At 36.8% G+C, this 25,472-nt stretch overlaps 1 protein-coding gene across 1 annotated transcript in view; it reads left to right on the forward strand.

Moving 5' to 3' along the window:
- BRSK2 (BR serine/threonine kinase 2) overlaps positions 1–25,472 on the forward strand; it is a 495,391-nt gene that overhangs the window by 430,446 nt on the left and 39,473 nt on the right. The window contains exons 13-15 of the mRNA XM_058157640.1: positions 10,302–10,362; positions 14,775–14,982; positions 17,640–17,688. Of these exons, the coding sequence (XP_058013623.1) occupies positions 10,302–10,362; positions 14,775–14,982; positions 17,640–17,688 (318 nt within the window). The remainder of the gene's footprint in view (positions 1–10,301; positions 10,363–14,774; positions 14,983–17,639; positions 17,689–25,472) is intronic.

The raw sequence follows: 25,472 nt of genomic DNA on the forward strand, positions 1-25,472 counted from the left end.
TGTTGTGCAATCAAAAATATTTCAGGAAGAAATATTTTAGTACAATGCTTTGATGGAAGGGGGAGGGCGTGTCCACAGGAGTATGTACTTCCTTACCTTGACGTTGTATTTATCTTACTGATTGTGGAATAAGAGAAAATTCAATGTGAAATCTTGTAATAGCAAAAGCATTTAGGTTTATATACTGCCCCATAGTGCTTTATAGCACTCTTTGGGTAGTTTAGAATGTACACATTGTTTGCATATTGCCCCCAACAGTCTGGGTTCTCATTTCACTGACCTCGAAAGGATTGAAGGCTGAGTCAATCTTGAAGCAGTCAGGATTGAACTCCAGGCTGTGGGCAGAGTTTGTCTGCATTACTGCACTACTACTACTGCAGTACCAGAGCTTGTACAAATTTTTGAAAGCTAGCACCAATTGGAGAAAGGCACCTGAAGTCTGGAAAGAGCAGAAAAGTATTATTTATAAGTCATTTTATTTAGCAGAACAATATAGTTCCTTCTCATTGAATCATATAAGTAAGAGTTAGAAATAATCTTGAAAGTCATCTTGTCCAACTCTTTGCCCACTAAAGGAATATACTACGGTATCATCCCCAACAAATGATTATCAGCCTGTCTTCATATATTGCCAGTGATTGCAATCTCATCACCTCATAGTGCAGTGTGTTTCATTGTTGAACAGATCCCACCTTTAAAAATTCTTTCTGAGGTCCAATTAAAACCTGTTTCCATGTAATTACATCCACTGATTCTTATCTTCTGAAACAGCACTGCTTTCTACATGATAGCCCTTTAGATGGTTGGAGAATTATCACATCTTCTCTAGGTTAAATATAACAGTTAATCATAGGGGTTTTTTTTCTTTCCTATCCCTTATTTTTGATTGCTTTGCTTTGCTTTAATTGATCAGAGCACGGCCTCATTGGTCAGTGTACATCTAAAATGTACTGTCCGGAACTAGATGCAATGTTCCAATTATAATATGACTAATGCAGAATAGAGAGCAACTATGAGTTTTCTTGACCTTGAGATTACATTTCTGATGATGCAATTTAGGTTTGCATTTGCTTTTTTTGTTTTTGCTTTGTTTTGCAAAAGAATAATTCTGGAATCTATTCTTGAAGCTCCAAAGTAAAAGCTGTCCTTGACAGATTTGGTCCTTTTTAATCATGTTCCTTCATTTCTCTGTCTCCTCCACTGTTCCCCTCTTCTCATCTTCTGGAAGACTTCTTGATATACCATATAGTCCCTCTCCAAATGTTTCTTGTATTCAGTCCATTTTCCCTGATAAATAGGGAGTGGGAGATGAACAGATTTACTTCTAGCTCCAGCACTCTCATATCCTCTTTCAGGAGAGTCAGCATATATAAGAGTTTATTTTGTCAAAGGAAACAACTATGACATGTCTTCTATGGGTCCTAACAGCAGGTATTCCCATGGTTCTTAGATGAACAAAGAAGAAAGAAATGAAAACTCCTCATTTCCCATGGAATTTCATACACATCCATGCAAAGCACCCTTACAAAGCCCCTGAATTTTTTGCTCTGCTATTGGCTTCTCAAAAATTATGAAAGTGATAGTGGGAGGGGAGCAGTGGTGGGTTCCAACCGATGATACCACCGGTTCGCTTCGCGCATACGCTTTGCACACGATCGCTTCGCACAAGTGCTTTGAATTCCAGAACAGCTGAGGCATGGCAATCCGCTCTGCTGCGCCTTTCAGCTGGTCTAAAAACAAAGGAATAAAGGTAGGTATAGCGCAGGGGCGGGCGGGAGGGCCCAGCTGACAGTCGGAGCGAACCGGTTTGCTCTCACATCAACATTTCTGCTACAGGCTCTCCCAAATCAGGGAGAACCGATAGCAACCCACCACTGGAAAGGAGTTTATAAGCTTCTCTGTGATGATTTCCCCAACCAAACTCCAGTTTCCTTTCTCTGTTCACTTATTCAGTGAATTCAACTTTGGAAGTGGCTTTCTTTTATATGTCCTGAACCTGCCTCAGTTAAACTCAATAGAAGGCAATGCTCGAGTTGAATATTGGAGTGGGGGAATTTTAGCAGCAGCAGTCAGACATAAATTGCCATCACTAGTCAGCAGTATCTCCTTTGCTTTTGATCTTTTCCTCCTTCACGCTTTTTCTCTTTCCCTAAACTTTATTTTTGCTGACCCTCCATCACTTTTTCATCTGCATTATCTGGACTAAGGTTATGAGGCAAGTATAATTTGAGAGTGAGAAGCAGTAGTATTAGAATAGTCAACACCAACCGGGAGATTTAGTGCCAACATAGATGCAACTCCTTCCCGTCTTTAAAGTTTAAGTCCTGCCTAAGCAGAGGTTATTACTGGATACCTTCAGATACAGCTTTGTTCCTCTACAAAATTAGTTCCACCAGAGGTGGGTTTCAGCAGGTTCTGACCAGTTCTGGAGAACCGGTAGCAGAAATTATGAGTAATTTGGAGAAAATTCTGACTGGCCCCGCCCCCATCTATTCTCTGCCTCTTGAGTCCCAGCTGATTGGGAGGAAATTGGGATTTTGCAGTATCCTTCTCCTGCCATGCCCACCATGCCACGCCCACCAAGCCACACCCACATAACCAGTAATAAAAAATTTTGAAACTCACCACTGAGTTCCACTCCTGTGTAGTCTTACACTGTTTTTTGTGTTTAATGTCCAAGTGAATTTATTTTCCAGTGAGTGATTGTTAGTCCTTTGAGGTTGTCCAGATAGGAGCATCAACACTATTTTTATTGTAAGGTTATATTAAACAGAATCTTGCAAGATGAAAACATTTCTCTTAGCCTCCCTTTAGTTTCTGGAAAATTAGGAACAGTCCCTTCTGAAATACTTCCTATATTTTCCTCCCACTTGCGGACTGAGCTGCCTCCTATCAGGCAAATGCTTTATATTTGTTTATCCTGAAACTTCTGATACCTGTGGCAAATATGGAAGAAACAGAGATTCTGTGATAAGATGGAGAGAATCCTATCCTCATCTGATTTCATCTTCTCAGCCTTTACTGAAATGAGCACGAAAAGCACCCAAAGTCCACACCTGTCAGGCTAAGCCCAAGAATGATGCAGAATGATTCATGCAGAGTTTTATTTGCTTACACACAAGAGAGAATCTTGCCTGACTAAACCTTTCCTCATTGGCATCCTTCAGTCTCAAAAGACTATGGTATCGTGCTCCTGAATCTCTTTAGGAAAGAGATCCTAAAACAGCATCTAGTGTGACTAAAAAGGCCAATTCGAGAGTGGCAATCCCTTCCACACTGAGGGCAGATACATTCTGTCCCCTGCCCAGCCCCCAGATTTCGCTGGTTCCGGGACTGCCTCTTTGCCTCAGCCTGCTGAACAAATGTCTCTTCGAATTGGAGAAGGCCATGCTGCGTCTTTAGCCTCCGAGCTGAACCATTGGAGGTCAAGTTTTCCCAGTTGTTAATGTCCATTCCCAGGGCCTTTAGGTCCCTCTTGCAGATATCCTTATATCGCAACTGTGGTCTCCCTCTGAGGCACTGATTCTCCATACAGGAGATCTTTCGGAAACCCTTACTATTCTTCCCCTAATGGATATATCCTGGGAGATGGCTATTCTTACTCTTCTCCTCTGTCTCCTATCGATCTCTAGGTTGGGCTGCCTCATCTCTCGCTTCCCCCTTCTCTTTCCTGGGAAATTGCCACTTTATTGTAGTCCATCATACCAGTTCCTCCTCTATGGGCACTATTCATACAATACCTCAAAATGTGAACAAATTCATGAACTGTGGTTGTGGTAGTGGTGGTGGCAGCAGGGGATTCAGCTAGAAATTTTTCTCCTTCTCTGTGAAAGAAGGGGAACCATTGTTTATTGATGGGGTTCTAGAACTTTTCCGGGAAACAGTAAACTCAGCTTTTGGCAAGCTATAGGCAGAGAGTGAGGGTAGCTTGCTTGGCATATCATCTTTGTTCAACTGTTAACTGGCTGAAGCTGAGCAACAATTGTGCTGAAAGCGCCTTCTGCAAGTGTGCAAGTTGCTTTGGCTCTGGAGACGGGGAGGGCAAAGTGCAAGAAATGGGATGGTTTTAATGTGCATTGGAAATTATTTGCAATGGCAATGCTTACAAGTCAGCACAGATTTTATCTGTTTCTTTAAGCTGTTAGAATGCAATGACTATCATTTGCTCTGGCATCTTTGCTTTTAATACTATATGATAGAAGTAAAATAAAAAAGTGTTCATTTTTTTTTCTGGCATAGAAACACAAAACAAGCAATGGAATTTTTTTTTAAAGTATATATTTCTCTTTACATAAATTATAACATTTTCTATTGGTGAGGTAAAGGGCAATACAGGTAGTCCTTGACTTACAACCATACATTTAGCGACCATTCAAAGTTACAATGGCACTGAAAAAAGTGACATGAAGAGTTTTCACATTACGACCGTTGCCGTATCCCCATGGTCACGTGATCAGAATTCTGTTGCTTGGCAACTGTCATGGATTTATGACAGTTGCACTGTTCCAGAGTCATGTGATCACCATTTGTAACTTTCCCAAATGGCTTCCTACAAAGAAAGTTAAAGGGGAAAGCCAGGTTTGCTTTACAACACATGATTCACTTAACAACTGCAGTCATTCGCTTCACAACTGTTGCAAAAAAAAAAGGTCATAAAATGGGGCACAACTTATTTAACACCTGTCTTGCTTAGCAATGGACATTTTGGGGTCAATTGTGGTCTAAGTCAAGGACTAACTGTAGAGACAAAAATATGCTAGCCTCATTTTTTTATAAATAAGACAGAAAGATATATCTTCCCACATTGTTTCTGAATTTTAAAAAAGCACTGAAATGCCTTATTTATTGTATAAATATTTATCTGTTTTTATTATTAGTTCTTGTTTAAAATTTCTCAAAGGAAAAAAGTAACAATCACAAGCAAACTGCATGCAATTAATCTGGACAAATCTTGTTGGAAAGACTAAGATTCTGGTACTTTCCTACCTCATACTAAGCTTTAGATTTTACAAGTCAGAAGGGTGTGAGGAAAGCTTCAGCTTCAGGAGATTTCTCAGATAATTTTATTGTGAACAGGTGAGCTTTGCAAAATGGATGAGGCAGGCGAATGAATTCAACAGTTTATACAGTATATGCGTTATTCTAATTTCTAACAAACCTCTCCTTAGAGGAGTTGCTTTAATTATAACATTCATCAACAGTGGAGTTCTGTCATAAACTTGTACTAATAAAATATTTATATCACACGGCATGGTTCGCCAGAGTGCATTAGAAGAAATAATACAAGTTGTACCTGTGAATCATTTGGAGGGCTCTTTTGGACAGTAATAATTAACATTCGGAATATAACATAACATAACATAACATAACATCAGAGTTGGAAGGGACCTTGGAGGCTTTCTAGTCCAACCCCCTGCCCAGGCAGGAAACCCTACACCATCTCAGTCAGATGATGCTCGAAGCATCAAGGTGCAGTGTATAACCCCAACTGAAGAAACATCTTTTAGGCATGAACACACCTGTGCAAACAAAATAGACAGGGCCTGCTTTGAGCCTTGGAAAAGATGAAGTTCATTTGGTGCATCCTGTTTGTAGGGCTGTTTCACTCATTTCTTAAAGAACGTCCCCAAAGGATTTGCAAAAAGTGTAAAAGGAGTAAAATGACAAATATTTTTGTTTTCGTCCAGAGACATTAAATGTGTCTATTAATTATATGAAATGTGCATGATCAGAATCATTTGAGAAAGACTGATCTTGTGATGAACCTGAAGGCCATGGAGACTAGAAAGGTTACATGGAAATGGCTATTTCTTTTTCCATAATTTATCAGTCTGGCGTAGATGAAAGGCCCTTTTCTCAGACTAGATTGCTGCCTTATTCTTCCTTTTATTCACCAAGTGTGATTACTGCGTATGGTAATAGATTACCATATGGAGTTGTTGAAAAAGCAGGATTTCTATCAATCCACAGCATCTGGTGTTCTTTCATCCTAATGTTGCTTTAGGCACCTTTCATGAGAAAGGTCTCACTCCAGTTTTATTTAAACTGGTCTTAATTCTGTCTCATGGGAAAAGAACAAGCAGAGAGTCATATTCCATTTGAAATTACAAATGTCATTGTTAAATAGCACTAGATGAAAAGTAAAATCTATATTTTCTCCATTACAGCTATGTGGTACATAGAAGAAAATATACATGAAGAAAATATAGATTTTACTCTTCATCGAGTGAAGAGCAAAATCCATATTTTCTTCATTATAGCTATTTGTTTTCAGGTACTGAACTGAAATTTTATTCCTGGATCAGTTCAGAGGTTATTTTATAAATAAGCTTTGAGTCAATTAAGATTTGATGTACCATTCATATGTAGCCAAATACAGATTAATTGACACAACCCTTTGTTTATTCAGCAAAGATGTATAGCCAATATTGGGCCTGATAACCAACAACTACGTTCCTCTCCATACCTTCAAAACTGTAAATTTTGGCTGAACAGTTTTGTGGGTTCTTTAAGATCTTTCATTTTGCAAGCCCCCCCAACCCAAAAAGAAAAAAGACCATCTTGCAAATATCTCTCTCTCTCTCTCTCTCTCTCTCTCATACACACACACACACACACACACACACACACACACACACAGACAAACACAGACCAGGGAGGGAGGGAGAGAGGCTTATCATGATGCATTTGGATTCTCAGGGTTGGAAGATGTTAGAAGACTTAGAAACATTTTGCCTTTCTCCTTTTTCATCTTTCCTTCCACACCCCTGATAATTTTATCGACTGTCTGTTCCAAACCAGGGGTGAAATGCTACCGGTTCAGACCGGATCGGGAGAACCGGTAGTGGAGATTGGGGATGGTTTGCCGTACCAGTAGCAATTGCTGGCTGGCCATGCCCCCAAACAGCCCGCAGACCTGCCGTGCTTCCCTGCCTTCCACTCTGCCAAACTCATTGTTCGGAGCATCTAAGGAAATGTCTTCCAACTCTTCAAGATCGACTTTAAGAGCTCTGAGCTGACAGCAAAAGTAGCGGCAGCGGGGGCAACAGGGGTGTGGTCCCTCCTCGGTCCTCCTCTTCCAAGTGACAGCCAGTTTTTCTATTTCTGTGCCTGGATTCTGCTTCTTACACCTTCTCCCCATTCCCCCCTCATTTTTTCACTTCTGTGCCTGGATTCTGCTTCTTACACCTTCTCCTCCCCATTCCCACTCCCATTTTTCCATTTCTGTGCCTGGATTCTGCTTCTGCAAGAGCAGGCTCCGATGTTCGCTTGGGTGGTGGAGGGAAACTCAAAGCGTTGGGGGCTTCAGAAGGGCAGAATTGTTTCAAAATGTGCAGCTCCTAGCTCTAACAGTGAATGACGTTAAGTTGGCCATGCCCACCCAGTCACATGACCACCAAGCCATACCCATCAAGCCACGCCCACAGAACTGGTAGCAAACATTTTTACATTTCACCCCTGTCCAAAGTTTCTCTATCCCTATCTCTTTTATCATTTTAACCATTATTTTTTGACGTGTGTACATAGCACTATTTCATATTGCCTCCCCACACAATTTCCCAGGCTTATATACATGGGAGAGAATGTGGTATACTTGGATACACTGATATCCTGGTCAAAATTTCTCCCTTACAAGAGATTTCTCATGATTACATAATTCATCTTGAAATTAGGCCTGATACCTCTGTAAGCTCTTCCTCATCCAGTCCACATGATAAACCTAAAGTTCCCCTGAAAGCATTCACCTCAATGAGCAACTAATATAAGCTTTTCCTTAAGTTTCATGAGGTGTCAAAACTACTCTCCTTTCATACCATTGCAGGCTGTTTATAAAATAAATGATGCCTTGGGGAAGAGAAGGATTTCAAATAAAAGCACTACATTGATAAGTGCTAATCTTCCCTTCTCCTATCACTTTACACACAGAGAGAGGCCCAAACACACACATACAAAGACAAAGGCAAAACTTGGAATAGCAATAAATGCACAATTGGAAAACCTAAAAAACCAGGTTAGGAAGAGATCATCATGGAGAAAAATTTACGTGATCACTTAGAGTTGCCAACAACTTGATAGGATAGAGATAATTTCACACGCATACATTTGCACAAACAACTGCAATATTTTTCACAATATTACAGTTTCTTACTTTTGAATGATCTTTAACAAAGAGAAGGAAGTTATGAGTGAGCTTGTTATCAAGCAAATCATAAATCTCATATCAAGTATATCTCATAAAATGATTTGTAATTAACACTGAAATTCTGATAAGGATAGGTTATTCAGAACTACATTCTCCCCATAATTTTTACATTCCTGAATCCAAAAGCAAGCCAAAATGGCACAAACACAACAAATTGAAGATACAGCTTTTCAATAGGAACTCAGTTTACAGACATTTACACAATCATGTCAAAGAACTTTCCAAGTATGCAGTATCTCCAACCTCCTATTCCCCAATTAAGGAAGAAGTTACAATATTACTGGTAGATTGGAATGATCATTAATCTATCCCAAACTTGGCTCTTTTAAGACTTGTGGACTTCAACTCCCAGAGTTCCTCAGCCAGCAAAGCTCTGGGAGTTAAAGTCCACAAGTCTTAAAAGAGCCTAGTTTGCAGACCCCTGATCTATAAAGTATACATTTGTCATTCGGAATGAGAAACTTCAAAGAAATAATACCTGTATTTTATTGCACTGTATCTTCTGTAGAGACTATAGCACCAAGAACATCACACCTTTCCTGGTGTATCATCCAGACAAATTCTAAATTTGTCTACTGTTTTCAGTCAAAAATGACTTAATGATGAGATGATGACCATGGGCCATGAAGTGGTACCCCCATAGATAAATATTCTCTCCATGATGCTCTGTCCATAACCTGGTCATCCTTATTGCCATTGAACTGAATCCATTCATCTTGCCTCTTTTCAGAATCCATTCATCCTCTGCCTCTTTTCCTTTCTATCTTTTTCATCACTAGAGCCTTCTCCAGAGAAGGTCTTTGGGTTACGTGTCTGAAGTAGGATAATTTGAGCCTGGTCATTTGAGCCTCGAATGATGATTCTGGGTCAGTGGTGAAATCCTCTGTGGTTTGCCACCAGTTTGCTACATGTGAGGTGCACGCCAAACGCACTATGTGCATGCGCAGTGCATGCTAAATGCACACTACGCACATGCATGTGAAGTGCACACCAAACACATGCTGTGCGCACACATGCACAGTGTGCACCAAATGCACATTGTGCACGCATGCGCAGTGTGCATCAAACACATGCTGCGCACTGAAAAAGGAGACTTGACAAGGTAAGTAAAACAGCAAGGGGGGAACAGCTGTGCTGCGTGATTTAGATTCACTAGAAAGCAGGATTTCCAGCTTTCTAGGGAATATAAACTGCATGGCACAGCTGATTGTTGGAAATACCAGTTCGACAAACCGGTAGTTTTTTTTAACTACTGGTTCGCCTGAACCAGTAGCTTTTTAACTACCGGTTCACCCGAACTGGTACCTTGTTTTTATTAACAGTTCGCCTGAACCAGTAGCATTTCACCCTTGCCCTGGATTGATTTGTTAGATGATCCATTGATTTATTTTCTTGGCTATTTATGGTATTTTCTCCAACACCTAAATTCAGAAGAAGAATTATTCTTCCTGTTTTGCTTCTTGTAAACTATGCAGTAGCATGTAAAGTAGGACATTAAATATGAGCTAGGCCATCTTTGTGGATTGGCCTTTTGAATATTATCTAATTATCATTTAATTCTTATCTGATGTTGAGTGGCTTTAGATCACAGATGTCTACATTTGGGGCTTTGTTCAGCTGGAGTTTGTGGGTGTATCATTTAGTAAATAATTCACTATTTTTACTTATAAAAACTTACCACTGTTAAACATTTTGTCTGCCCTTCTGTTGTAATTTCTTTATTCTTTTTTTATTAAACTTAAATTGATACTGAATTTCTGATTAATATTATACCTATAGTCAAACCCACTTTATTATTAATGATTTTACATTCTTATATTTTATGGAGCATATTTTATCATTTAGATAGCTTAGTAGTAGCGCAAGAATTTTATTCATCTCTCTGAACTTTTATATCATTTTATGCAGATCTTCAATCAAAATAAAGTTGTCTTCCTTTGTGGGATAAGTACTCTTTGAAAAGCATATGTCAGATCTATGTGAGGTTTCTTTATAGAGGCATGGACTTACAGAGATTAAATGTACCAACAGCTGCCCTGTGAAATGTGTTTTTGATGGTGATTTCTCAGGATTTTATTTTGACTTTGTGTCTACTTAGGTCTCGTTCAATCAGTGGAGCTTCATCTGGCCTATCTACCAGCCCTCTCAGTAGTCCAAGGGTAAGTGAAATTGTTTGGAGGTCATAATTTTAATAATCTTCATTTGAGCTAGGGAAAGTGTAATAACGTTTGCCCATAATTTCAGGGGTGGGTTTGTCAGCCAGGAAACTTAAAGGGAGAAAAAAAGTCACAGTATTTGTATATATAGTATGTTGTATATATTATGAACAGAAAGTTAAAGAGAGCCAAAATGTAATTATTTTTTACAGATACACTCGTGTGTGAAAGCACTTTTGTTCATGCATTGTTTAGCATTACATTGTTTAATTTGTGCCTGCCTCACTCACTACTTATATTGTTGCTACCTAAAGTAGCTTTATTTCCTAGCATGGTGGCAGTTATAAAATACTGTTGGAGAGATTATGGCATGATGAGAAGAACATCTGCTACTCATTGCAAATTCAGCATGAGGCACTGAACCATAAAAATTAGAGCTACTTTGGGACTGAAAAGCACAGCTGAACAGCCTTTGAAAAACAATGAAATCTAGTCAGCACAGGAATCATACGAAGTTGGATTAGAAAATTGTTAGTGTGACAATGAAAGTAACTGAAACATTCAAGAAGAATGATATAGGAAGAAGAAGAGATTGTAGAATTGGAGGGTGTAGAATGTCTCTGGGGAGAAATGGGGATTCTCTCTTGCAAAGCTACCTTACCCCTTTTTCGTCATTTAGCAAGCCAAGGACTTCCTTCTTAATCAGCAGCAGTTGTCTTTTCAAGTATTACAAAACCATTAGAGAAAAGCAATTATGGACTCGAGGTTAATGGCAGATTGGAGGGTCATATGTAGATCATTCTTGTTTGATGAGAAGTTATAAGCTAGCCACTTTTTTATATAGGTTTTTTTTTGTTAAATATTTTTTATTGTTTTATATCACATATTCCATTTCTCTGTTGAACAGTGTGTTTTCTAGATGTCCAAAGTGTTAACATATAAACATCATCATAATCATTATAGTCGTATATACATAAACATATATGCAATAATATCAATCGTTATTTAAAAGTATGCTATCTTCCATTATAGTATTGATTATATAACCATCAAAATATTTACTCATCAGTTTTTCTTTCTCATGTAGTCCATATTTCACATAAACCCACTCATCTAACCTCAGTATCTGTCAATTAACCATTTGTAGAATACTTCCCATGTTATAAAATATTCCGAGTCTTCTTTTCCCTTGATTTTTAGGGTTAGCCGATCCGTTTCTGCACATTCTGGGCTTTTTTTTTGATTATAGTGATACAGGTTTTTTTTTTAAACGATACGTACGGTCCCAAATCAATGAAATAGATTCATCAATTTGAAAAACTTAATGAGTAGGATAGAAAAAGAGAGAAGTTCCTAGAGCATGAAGCTCTAATGTACTTGATGTTAAACAATATTTGAGAGCTTCTCTTGTATTACGCTGCTTTATTGGTTTTGCCGTCTATCTGATTTACAGTTAATTCCCGAAATTTTGGTTCTGAAACCTCTCATGGCACATTCAATTTGAAAGAACAAACCCATTTAATTTAATATAGGAATGCACGGTCTAGTCTTGGACCAGATTTTCAGATTCTGGGTAAGACCTGATCTTATAGTGCCCCTTTTGCTTTATGCCAATTTATAATAATGACTGAAGCATAATAAATTAAATGTAATTGTTCCAAAGATCTAAGTGTACAGTAGAGGAGATAGAATAGGATCCTGAGGAATTCAGTGTAATGCAGTGGTGGGATTCAGCCAGTTCGCACCACTTCGGGAGAACCGGTTATTAACTTTCTGAGCTGTTTGGTGAACTGGTTGTTGGAAGAAATCATTAAGACAGACAACCGGTTATTAAATTATTTGAATCCCACCACTGGTGTAATGGCTTCTATTTGTAGGAGCAATTCTGCCCAAGTAGTGTCATCTGAAAGGGAGTGCCATCTGAGGGAGTCAAACTATTCTCCAAAGCACCTGAGGGTAGGACAAGAAGCAAGAAGAGGGTAGGAAACTAATCAAGGAGAGAAGCAACCTAGAACTAAGGAGAAATTTCCTGACAGTTAGAACAATTAATCAGTGGAACAACTTGCCTCCAGAAGCTGTGAATGCTCCAACACCAGAAGTTTTTAAGAAGATATTGGATAGCAATTTGTCAGAAGTGGTGTAGGGTTTCCCACCTAAGCACGGGGTTGGACTAGAAGACCTCCAAGGTCCCTTCCAACTCTGTTATTCTGTTCTGGAATATGAAGAATATGAATGGAATAATTGCAAAGTGGCACTTTCTATTCCCAGATCCTTTAGATTATCTAACAGTATATCATAATTAAAAAACAGCTGAGTGATGAAGAAAAACCAATAGAATTACATTCCTTCTGCCAAATTCCAGACAAATCAACTGAATCCATTTGTCTCCATTTGCCCTATTATGCACAAAAATAAAGTTAATTATAATTTTATGCAGTTGCAACTTCTTAAATAGTTTTAACTATTTGACCACCAAAATTACAGAAAATATGTTTGTATGTGTGTGTAATAGTCAGGTATTGTTACAATTTTCATTTTAATTTTTGTAGAATTTTCAGTTAAAATTTTCACTTATAAAATGAAGATCAAAAACAGGGTTTTTGCTTTGATGTTTCAAACTCCGTTTAATGATCCTACTGATTATAACAATATCTTTTTACAAATACGTCAATTTGTATTTTGAAGTATCTTAGCATATTTTATAATTAATTCATAACCTCTAATGCTCTCTCGGTTTCCTTTTGTTTTTTAATAGCAGTTTCCTTTTTTGTTTCATTTATAGCGACTGTCACTTTATTTTTGCTTATAACCAGATCCAAATATTAGAATGCTTGATTATCCAATGAAAGTAGGAATATTTGAGCAAATCTGATTTGTTGATCATTGCGGGGTTTCATAATTAAACACCATGTTTCTCTGAAGAATTCCTATTCAAAAGCCTGACATAGAAAACTAAATTCTTTTCTCTGGGTAGAACGTCAAGGAGGAAGGGAAAGGATCTGCAAGAATAATTGTCTTTCTTTTGTGTGTACACACACACACACACACACACACACACACGTGGTGTCCCTTTGAAAGAAATGGGGAGAAATCATAAATGTAGTAATTTGTGGGCCTTTATTACTACCTGTTGCACACAAATTTTTTTATCTGCATTTCCCTGCTGTGTTTGGTTGTAGTAGACATTTTGATCTCGGAGGGGGCAAACTCAGCCTATATACCTACAAGCTGGTTGTTGCTGTGGCTTGAATGGTCCTCCTTCCCCGTCCTCACCTCTGTTCAACCTTGTCCTTCTCTCCCTGTGAGATACAGACCAGCTCAGGGGTTTGAGGGTGTTTTTGAGGGTGAAGTTTCATTCTCAGAGCTTGTGGGTTGGTTTCCAAATGTTTTGTTACCAAGCTAGGTAACATCTTCAGCGGAGTTTAGGGGATGTCAGTGTCAGTGTTCCCTTATAAACAGAAAAACACTGACATTGGCATCCCCTAAATTCTGCTGAAGATGTTACCTAGCCTGGTAATGAAACATTTGGAAACTACAAGCTCGGAGAGTGAACCTTCACCCTCATCCTACACCTGAGCTACAGATATTCACCACTATGGTAGTTTTTCTCTGCACAGCTTCCCTGGTTCTCCCTACCCTGTTATTTTTAGTTTGTTTTCCTCCATATTTGTTTTTGCTGTGTGATTTTTCTTTGCTGACACATGGTTGGTTAATATGATAAAGCTTGTGACAAAATTGTTTTCACTACCGCTACTGCTGTTTTTGATTATGCTGTGTTCCCAGCTAACTGCATGTTTTTTGTTTGTGTTTGTGTTTTGTTTCTTTGCAAACCCTTAACCCCACCTCCTTTACCCTCATCGCCATAACTCATATCTCTTTGTAATGCGCACAATTGCAACTGAAATGGGCTTTTTTTCTCCATTCACCCATGGGATGTGTGTGTGCGTACGTATGTGTTGCTTTTCTTGATGTGCATGGATACTCACTCTGTATGTGTCTTGTAGCCTCTCAGAAAATTTTTCATCCCCCCTCAGATCCCTGATCTCCCTGTCACTCCCTGCCCCCAACCCTCCCTGGACTCTGATGCTTGTAGGAACACTTCCAGACCTGGACATGTTCTGCAACCAAAGCCAGCACTTCAACCCAATCCAAGGACACAAACTTTGCCTTCCAAGAGCAAACTGGCTGAAAAACCACTTCAGTCTACCAAATCTAACCCACTCCCTTCTAATAATATTATTGTTCCTGCATCCCAAAATACTGTCCTTCCTGCACAAAATACTCAGGGTCATCCACCTGTTTCTGGGTGTAACCCACAACTGGCTGTTTCTACGGTGCCGACCAACCCTATGTCTCCGGTTAGGTTGCTCCCTTCTAGTACTGACCCAAGCACCAAATCTATCCCCATCATACAGGTTACCCCTCACCCCTCTCCAAGGGGCAGTCCCCTCCCTACCCCCAAGGGGACACCTGTCCATACGCCAAAGGAGAGCCCAGCGGGCACACCCAACCCTACGCCGCCATCCAGCCCCAGCATTGGAGGAATGCCCTGGAGAACACGGCTCAACTCAATCAAGAACAGCTTTCTGGGATCACCTCGCTTTCATCGCAGGAAATTGCAAGGTACAAATCTTCCAAAACCATGGCAATTTCAGACTGACAAGTAAAAGTATAAAAGAATGTAGAGAAGGGTTGATTGATAGATGACAATAATATGAAGCGTTGACAAGAAAAATGAAAGTTCCCTTATTACTACTTGGCTATGCCACATCTGTTGTTATTCAAATAATAAACTTCCTGTGGTTTTACAACTATGTCCTAATAACCATAAGTACTCAATTTCTGATTTTTTTTCTGACCCTGAGAATGAAAAATCAACCTTTTTTAAAAAAGAGAGAGAGAGAGACAAAAGTGGGTTTGATACTTGTAAATTATAGTTCTGTTGTGATGCTTGAAAGAAAATAGATTCAATTGAGAAGCTGGAACTAACAATAGAATGATGACAATTGGGCTGTTGGGCTTCTTTTTCCAAAATATGCAAGTTGCAATTCACTTGCATTATCATCTTAAGAGAGCAAGGATATCTAAATGAATTATATAGAAATTGTACTTTAAGCTTTTTGTTCCTATATATCTATATAAAAGCTTATGTGCCAAATTATTTTAATATTAGAAATGTGGTAGGGATGGCAATACTATATGGTATCACTATCCTGTAGATTCTGCTTGCATCTTTGATATTGGTACTTGCTTCAGGACTAATTTGTAAATTTCACCATAGTTTTTTTCTCTTGAACTAACACAAGAGCATGTTATTGTTTTCAGACCCAGGTTTTAATTGAGAAATAGTATGTGAATTAGCGTAAGAATATTTGTCTTGAACACATTTCTATTTTTTTTTAAAAACAGTGCTTACTTGATAAATGGCTTTTTGCAAAATAGGAAAACTCTTTAGCAAAATGGGATTTATTTAGTTATGTCGTAGACTGGTTTTTCCCAATCACAGACTCAAGACTTCAAAAATCAACAGCCGGGTTGTATTTCCAGACATAAGCAATTAATGAATGTTACTGAAAACAATGAAAAAATTAATTTACATTATATGATAATACTGCAGTTCATGAAGGATTCAAAATGCCCATTAGAGAAAGAGAATTGAAATTATGGACAAGACATTCTGAGCAAACTCAGAAGCTTGTATTTCTTTTACATTTAGTTTTCTTTCATTTAAGAATCTTCTAGAGACTGGTGTTATGTAACAACAGCAAAAAATAACCAATTGCACTGTAAAATCCTCCCCAAAAAAACAGATTTAAATGGTTGTGTTTGTGAACAGTGAACACTCTTGAATATGGTGAAACACTGCTTTTTAAAATAAGTTTACTAATGCTTGGAGGTTTCCTTAATTATTATTAAGGCAATGAAATTCAGGAGAGACGTATAATTGAACAAGTATAGTCCTTATATGGCCCAGAAGGAACATAATTAAGTGAAGAATTATTACCCTACATAAAAATCCTAAACGAAGCAGAATAAACCTCCAACCTGACTAATATCTTTTTACACATAGTGGAATTCACATAGCATTCATTACACATTGACACAGTACGGCATGTCCTTTTTGGAAAAAAAGGTAAATGATCCATAATGGTTTGTGTGATTCATGATTTACTTGGTGCATGTTAATCATGATACCATTTTGATCTGAAAAATCACTGGCAATTTCAAATAATTTTGCTAAATGACTCATACCTACAGTATTCTCAGTAAAATCATTGTTATTTAATGAGGCGAATAATTTCCTGTGGACCATACAAGGTAATGGAAAGTCCATTTTTCAGTTTTCTTTCACGTCACATGAGCTGGGATGCACTAATCTTTAGGTAAGGTGCTAGACAAATATGCCAGAGCCTCAGGGTTGCTTTAATTTATGAAAGGACACAACTGTTGCTTTTCTAGATTTTCAAATCTAATAATAATAATCACTTCTATCTTTGCTTGTTCTGCACTGAAATATTGTCTGTTTGGAGATTTCAAGGGAAAGCAGGAATGATATACAATTTCTAACAAGTACGGGTAGTCCTTGACTTATAACAGTTCATTTAGTGACCATTCAAGGTTACAACGGCACTGAAAAAAGTGAATTATGACTATTTTTCACACGACCATCGCAGCATCTCCAGGGTCATGTGATTTATATTGGGATGCTTGACAACTGGTTCAAAATTATGACAATTGCAGTGTCCCAGGGTCATGTGATGACCTTTGGCAACCTTCTGACAAGTCAAAGTCAATGGGGAAACCAGATTCACTTAACAATTGTATTACTAATTCAACAACTGCAGTGATTCAGTTAACAAATGTGAAAAGAAAAGTTGTAAAATGGGGCAAAACTCACTTAATAAATTTCTCACTTAGCAAACATAAATGTTGGCATCGATTGTGGTCGTAAATTGAGGACTAACTGTAATCAGGCTGCTCTTGCCATCTGTACCATGCACTAAATTTAGTTGTCTGCATTTTAGAGCCTATTGTACATAACACAATCAACATAAGTATGTTGAGTTACTTGAGGGAATCAGTACCAATATATAATTTATAAGGACTAAGTTAATTATTCAGGTTAATTTCATTTAAATTCATTGGGATGAATTTAAAGCATAGATTATTAGAAATTAAGACAGTCACAAATGCTTGAGTAATATTCATGGAGTAAAGGAGACTTTATTTCCTTCTTTTCTTTTCTATTTTTCTATTTCTCTGTGTCTGGATATATATAGTACCTACGCCAGAAGAGATGTCCAATTTAACTCCAGAATCTTCCCCAGAGTAAGTAATTTATTTTAGTATTATAGATATCGCTGCTAGTTTGATTTCAATGCATTTGACAGAAAAATTGCAGCAATATAGGATATTGTACATCCCACATTTCGAACAGATTAAATTATCTAGCTTAATGCAAGCTACAATAAAATATGCAAATAGGTAACATAAACTTTAGAATTCTGATGTTTCAAAGAATATTTTTCATAAACTGCAGTAGTTCAAAGAAAGAGGTAAGATCGCTTGTCTATCTGATTAAGTTAGAAAATTATTTGTGACTCCAAAGTGAACTATTAGTGAGGTTTGTTTTATAACAATGAAAACATATTCATTATGCTATTCAATTTGCAATCTTCTGAATCATATCTAAGTCTATTATATTGTGGTTAAAAACCATTTCATAAAAATGACAGTGGTTGATCATTATATCTGGCGCTTCTCATACCCTCAAACATTTTAAGCAAAGCTTTAACTGCACCCAGTATTCATTTGCATAATTAATTGATATCGCCACCAATTTCACTCCTGCTGGCATCACAAATCTTCCCTTAGGTGTTGCAGGGCCTGTAGTAACACTAATCCCCTCATTCTCATTCCATGTAAAAGGGAAATAAAATCAGTTGTTTTCAATCCTCTCTACATCCATGCCTTTTCCTCATGTTGCATGCATCTGTACAATCATATGCTTTAAAAAAACCCTCCAAACCAACAAGTTTCAGGGGTTTGTATGAGGTACTGTATTTTTCGGAGCATAAGATGGACCTTTTCCCCCCAAAAGAGGGTGAGAATCTGGGTGTGTCTTATACTCCGAATGAAGCCCCGCCCAGCTTCTCAAAAGGAGGTTTCAGAGGCTGAGAAAAGCATCAGAAACAAAGCTTCAAAAAAGAAGCCCCCAAACAGAGCTTCAGAAAAAAAGCCCCCAAACAGAGCTTCAGAGGCTTTTTTTCTGAAGCTGTTTCGGAGGCTTTCAGAGGCAGAAAAAAGTTCTTTCTGAAACAGAGTTGCAGAAGTTTCAGAGGCAGAAAAAAAAAACCAAGGCACAGAGCTCACTACCAAGGAACCTGTTGCTAAAATTCACCTCTGGGAACAGCTGATTGGAGGTATTCCAGGAGGCCAATCCATCTGCCAATTAGTTTTTTTCTTATTTTCCTCCCCAAAAACTAAGGTGCATTTTATACTCCGGTGCGTCTTATACTCCGAAAAATACAGTAGATATGAAAAGGCTTTGAACTATCTTTCCCTCGAAAAACCTGACGATCAGAAACTGGGAGATGCTGCAAAAAGGAATTATTTCAAATGGTTATCAACAAGCTCTTCAGAACCAAAGCACCTTAAATAAACGCTTCAATGTTATTTCAAATATACCAGATCAGTTCACAAATCAACTAGTTTAGCTAGCGATAATACAGGAACACAAAGATCCAGATTGGATTTGGAACTGATGCAGATCCCTCATATTCTTTTAGTTTCTTGATTTTTGCTAAGAAAATGCCAGTTGAGTTGGGATCAAGCAGAATATGTACCTTGATATGATGGAGTACGTAAGTTACTATTTAAATAAAAGTAGCTGATTACAAATATTAATGCTAGCACATCAAAAATATGAGGTTATTCCCAATGTACATTTAATTAAGACGTTGTTCAAAAGTAGCTTGTATCTAAATGCCCTTTTGAAATTTTTACCTTCAAATAATTATCCGGGAGGGATGGAGAGTCCTACAGAATCCATAGCAGATGGATTGTTGGCAATTCTTGTATTGACATATAAAATGTCATCTTTAACCTGTCAATGAATAGTAATAGAATAGAAAAGTAGTAAAATAATGAAAAAAGGTAGAAAAGAAACCATTATTTTCCCAGTGTAAGTGGTCTCTTGATGTTTTTTTTTAAAAAAACATGGTCTTCTCTCTTCTTTCACTTCCTTTGTCTCAGGGATTTTTTTTATCAATATGTGAGACATGTATGTCTATAATTCCTTTTCTTGCACTTCTCATTTTAAGGATGCTGGATAGAAGTCAAGGAGTCTTAGTAGGCAGTTTGAATGCAACTCAAACCCTAAGGCTCTTTTCCCCTCTCCAATATAATTGCTGAATTAATGAGTTCAATTGGATAGCACCCTGCAGTAAACATAATAGCAGTTGTAAAAAATAATGAACTGTATTTTTATTTCAGCCATTGAGGCCTTTATGTCCATGGCCACTTTGGAGTTTAGTATTATTTTTGCTTTACCAACAGGATATTTCAATGAGTTATTGGACCCATGATTGAAATTTTAACATGAATGTACTCCCTTTCTCTATGGCCGCATCTTTTAATGTATCTATTTTGTTTAATGGTTCAGATGATTGGATATTGTATCTTAATATGTCTACATAATGTGCCAATTATTTGTGGACAAGCCTAGACAAATTAATAGAAATTAAGTGAATGTATTTTATATATGTTTTAGTGTGAAGGCTCCATCCCTTTTTGCATTAATGTATCCATTTTAAAAATAACTTACAAATAACTTACAAAAATCATCCAACCTGAGATGATATGATCCATAATAAGTAATACACCGATATCGCCATCCTAAATATTTTTGAATCTCTTTCCAATATCAATATTCGGTTTAATCAAGCTATGCAATTAGAATTTGCATGGAGGGACACAGCAGCCCTGTTCACTTCACTTCACTTTTTCATAATACTCAAGCCCTCCCTATGTTTGTGTAGAGGAAATTTCACTCTCTTTTTTTTTATTTGCATTTATATCCTGCCCTTCTCCGAAGACTCAGGGCGGCTTACACTATGTTAGCAATAGTCTTCATCCATTTGTATTTTATATACAAAGTCAACTTTTATTGCCCCCAACAATCTGGGTCCTCATTTTACCTACCTTATAAAGGATGGAAGGCTGAGTCAACCTTGGGCCTGGTGGGACTTGAACTTGCAGTAATTGCAAGCAGCTGTGTTAATAACAGTCTGTTAATAACAGACTGCTGTTAATAACAGACTGCTTAGTCTGTTGAGCCACCAGAGGCCCTGGTGGCTCAACTCTTGATTTCCCTTCCCTAAATTTTTATTTATCTACTTTATGTATCAAATTTAGAGACCACCCATCTCTTTCACAAAGCAACTCAGGGCAATGTACAATTAAATCACAGCTTTATATTCATCTAATGTGCTGATTTCTAAAGACACATATTACAACTGCTGAAAGAGCCATTTCTGTTATGAATAATTTTAATTGTACGATTGCACATCTAAATAGGACTAGTAGTTTGTTTACAATCTTATTAATATGTTCAAAGATGAGGTAGGCAATTGAGGGTATAGGTTCACATCTAACTTTCAAACCCCAGATGTTATCTTTCTAAATAGTTTGAACCTCCAAAATAAATGGCTATCATAAGTTAAGCCCTAAATAATGATTCCCTCAGTCTATTCTCCAAAAAACAGAATGTTTTGGTTGTGTTCACTTTGTATTATCATTGTGTCCAATGTAGTCTCATCCACCCAAAATTGTTTTCAGCCTCTGGTTACAAAAGGATTGTCCATCTGTGTAGAAAGATCTTCAAAGAATTGATGTATCTGATTTGCATAAATAAAATAGGCTTCCAGACAAACATGTTTCTGGATTGGGTGTTGCTTCTGCAGATAGCCATATCTACATGTCTATGTAGATTCTCAATCATCCAGGTCATGGTTGTCCCAAAGGTGCTTTTCAAAAGGCAACTGGACTTTCTTGGTATTTTCCTTGAAAACATTCTGCTTCTCATCCAAGAAGCTTCTTCAATTCTGCAGGCAAGTAAAATCAATGGGGGAAGCCAGATTCACTTAATAACTGGGAGATTCATTTAACAACTGCAGTGATTTGCTTAATAACTGTGGTTATTAAAGTCATAAAAGCAGGCACAACTAACTTAACAACCACCTTGTTTAGCAATGGGAACTCTGGTCCCAAATATGGTTGTAAGTTGAGTACTATCTTTACTTAATTCCTATAAACGTAAGTACAGTTTGAACCAGCATAAGAAATAATTAATTGAGAACATTGTTGGGATACATATACTTTATCTAGGTGTTTTATTAACTACAATATCCTAATAAATAACTAAAATAAAAGAGAGCAATTTTCACCAATGGTGCCAGAAATGGGAACTATGCTGGTTTACAGCAAAGTTTCAGTTCAGCAAATGTCTAATCATTGGCTTGTTGACATATGGTGTGCAGGTAGCCACTGGGATTACAGTTTACAGAAATACTCCTAAAACCTAGTAGAAATTTAGTCGATTAAGTCCTTCAAAATGTGTTTAATCAATAATTGACAAAAAGGGAATTTTTCATAGAAAACTTTAACATCAAATTTAATATGCTATACACACATATGTGTCTCCTTGCTTCTACCTTAACCAAATTTTTGTTGCCTGAGGACAGAGTATACCGAGTTAATTCTTTGTGTTAATTTTCAGATATCTCTTGTTTAGAAATTCAATTTCTTCTGAATCTTACTATTGCCTTCTGCTTTTTTTCCTTTCTCTTTCTCTTTCCTCATTGGATTCAATTATCCTCTATAAAATGAAAAGTAACAGAGCTACATGGAGAGAGGAGCATTTTGACTTAAAATGGTATTTTGTGTGTGAATTTATATTTACATTTACATTTTCCCCCTTTTTATGGGGAATTCCTTGCTTCAGAGTGGGGTCCAGGTGATTAAGTGGAACTAAGCATTTACTAGCCGGATGCCACTCTTGACACCTATATGCACAGCAGATATTTTTACTTTGAACCCTGATAGAGAAACATCTGTCACTGCCTAGAATTGAACTCTCAACCATCCGAGTGGGAGGTGAGAGTCTTCACCTCTAGACTAGTGGCACAAACACATATTTATGCAAAATAAAATTCAGTCAGATGCTTAAAAGTAAGCTATCTGCCATTTCAGTTCTGGACATCACCACAAAATCTTTACCAACCTTCAAAATCACAATTATGTAATTATACTAAAGATGACTGAAAATTATCAGCTCAGAAAATCATCATAATAAGCATCCAACTATAGAAGTGAAAAATAGTATCAATCTGATTCCACTATCAGGACCTTAGGGATTTTTCTGTTTTCATACATTTAATTGTATGAATAGCTTTTTCAGTAGATAAAGATAGAGCTAAATAATTTGAACATGGTGAATCCTCAGGAGAAACATGTTATTTTTTCATTCTTAATTCAGTATTTTTAAAGCTAAATATAAAAATAACAATTTATTGAATCATATGTTCCACCTGAGCACTTTAATAGCTGTTTCTTTGTGGTTGTTTCAGATGATAGACTAGTAATTTATCAAACCTTTCTCCTGTTTCCAATACCTTTCTTTTTGCATGAATATTTTATATTAAGTACATAAATCCAAGAAAAATTCCAGTTTACCAGATTCTCTTGCATATGTACTGAAAAATTCATTGTTTTTCAAATATTTTTTCTCTGCAAAGAATATGCAATAATGTAATCACAAATACTGTATCCAATTACCATTATATTTGCAGACTGTATTATTTTTTTAAAAAAATCTTCAAAATCTTATTTTTTTCTGTTTTATAAAAATGAGATCCTTTACTAATGATATCTTTAGGTATCCTCTTGAAACATTTGATGATTAGGGTTATATAGGATTATAAAAACAATGAAGACTGTTGTTAATTTTAGAGTAAGAGCTGGATGTACTTTTAACTATCAGTATATCTGTACCAAACCCATTCTTTTTCTTCTATTACTTCCTATTTGACTAACCCATTCTCTAGATAAAAGATCGTTCATACCTGAATGAAATGACTTTTTTTTATAATAATCGATGCATGATTGAATATCAAAATAGAACTAACAATCCATTTATTTATTGAGTCAACTAAGGAACAAGGTACAAAAGAGAAGTTGGGAACATGTACACACACACACACACACACACACACACATATACTTGCTGTGAAAAATTTAAAAGCCACCATGTAGCCACCAATTGCCCTCCAATAAATAAGGTTATAGCACTTTAACTGGACAGGAGTTAAATTTAGCTGTCCAGCTTCCAGTTAGGAAAATGATGATTTAACCATCTCTGAAGCAAGATGGTGATGCAGTTTGTTTTGCCCCCAGTTACTCAAAGGGGCAATTTTTCTTCCACCAAACTTGAGGGAATTTGAAATCAACCCATCTATCCTCCAGACTGTCTTTCCTCATGAACAAGTCCCGGAAATGGACAATTCCCTGATCAGCAAGTGACTTGAACGACAGGGAGGCAGAGTCTTCCATCAAGTTCATAGCTGTACTGAAGTCTAAATTTAAAGGCATCACAACTGACTTTCCTCATTTCTAATGCACTTTGGGGATTATAATTTCTTCTTCAGTTAAAGAGAGAGACTTTCTTCACATACAGATAAATGTTTCTCTTTGGTGATTTTCATTATTTCTGGGATTGCTATGTTTAGAAATATCAGAAGATCATCAAACTTTGCACGCCTCCCAGAAATCTGAGAACCAAACCAAATATTTCAGTGGAAACAAGTTTGTCTTTGAAAGAATGTACAGAAAGAACCTCTTGTGTGGGAAACTGTCTTGTTTACATATCAGCCATAAGACAAAACCTTGAAGGTCGATTAGCAGAGCACAAGATGGCTACTTTAAAGGCAATATTTGATTATGGGCCTGTGAAGTGTTTGGACTTTTTAACTCATTACTGGAAACAAAAGTTACCACTGTAATGAACTTTGAAAATGTTTCCCTTCTCATTCAAGAATCTTCTTCAGTTCTAACTGGAGACAATTGAGGTGGATTCACTGGATCACAAATGCAATTGGATAATCATTCAAAACTTGAAAAAGACATTTATTGGAGTTCTTCATGGAAACTATAAGTGGACTTGAAAGATGATAAGAATTTCAAGAGAAGAGAAACAGATATTAGAAGAAACCAGAACTCAGAATTTCATTTATGGTATATAAGGATGGTTAGGAGGAAGAAGGAAAAAAATACGAAGTTACTTTATCTGATTATAGTTAAATAATGAGTTCTTATTTCTGATAATGTTGAATTGTTATCTGGATTAGATAGTGTTTATTTTGGAAATATCTAATGGTTAATGGGTTTGTTTTTTATATCTGAATAAGGGATGATTATTTTTGGTAATATTTAATAGTTTTTTATTTCTATTTTATGTTTAACTAATAAGAGAGGGATGAGGAAAGTGTAGATTAAATGGAAAAGAGGGGCATATGTTTATATTATTAGGTATTTTGCTTATTTTTACTGGATTTTTGCTGATAATGAGAAAAATTCCTTGTGTGACCAATCACACTTGGCCAATAAAGAATTCTGTTCTGTTCTGTTCTGTTCTGTTCTATTCTATTCTATTCTATTCTATTCTATTCTATTCTATTCTATTCTATTCTATTCTATTCAGAGCTAAATATTTAGAAATCAGTTTATAGAAAATAGGGTGATGTATGAAATGAAGAAATATTTTAAGAGATGGTTGACTTGCTAATGAAGATAGTTTTGAACTTTTTGCAAGAAACTAGGAGAAATGTAATTTTGATTTTCGGATTTGATGATTAGGATTATATAGCATTATAGAAACCATGAAGACTATTGTTAATTTTAGAGTAAGAGCTGGATGTACTTTTATCTATATTTGTATCAAACCCCATTCTTTTTCTTTACATATTCCTTTCCACCCCCCATACTTATCTTGCTTTTTTGTTAGATTCTTACTTTTTTATTTATCACATATTTGTTGTTCCATTAGAAATGTCAAA

This window comes from Ahaetulla prasina, chromosome 1, assembly GCF_028640845.1.
Source record: "Ahaetulla prasina isolate Xishuangbanna chromosome 1, ASM2864084v1, whole genome shotgun sequence".
Classification (NCBI taxonomy): Eukaryota; Metazoa; Chordata; class Lepidosauria; order Squamata; family Colubridae; genus Ahaetulla; species Ahaetulla prasina.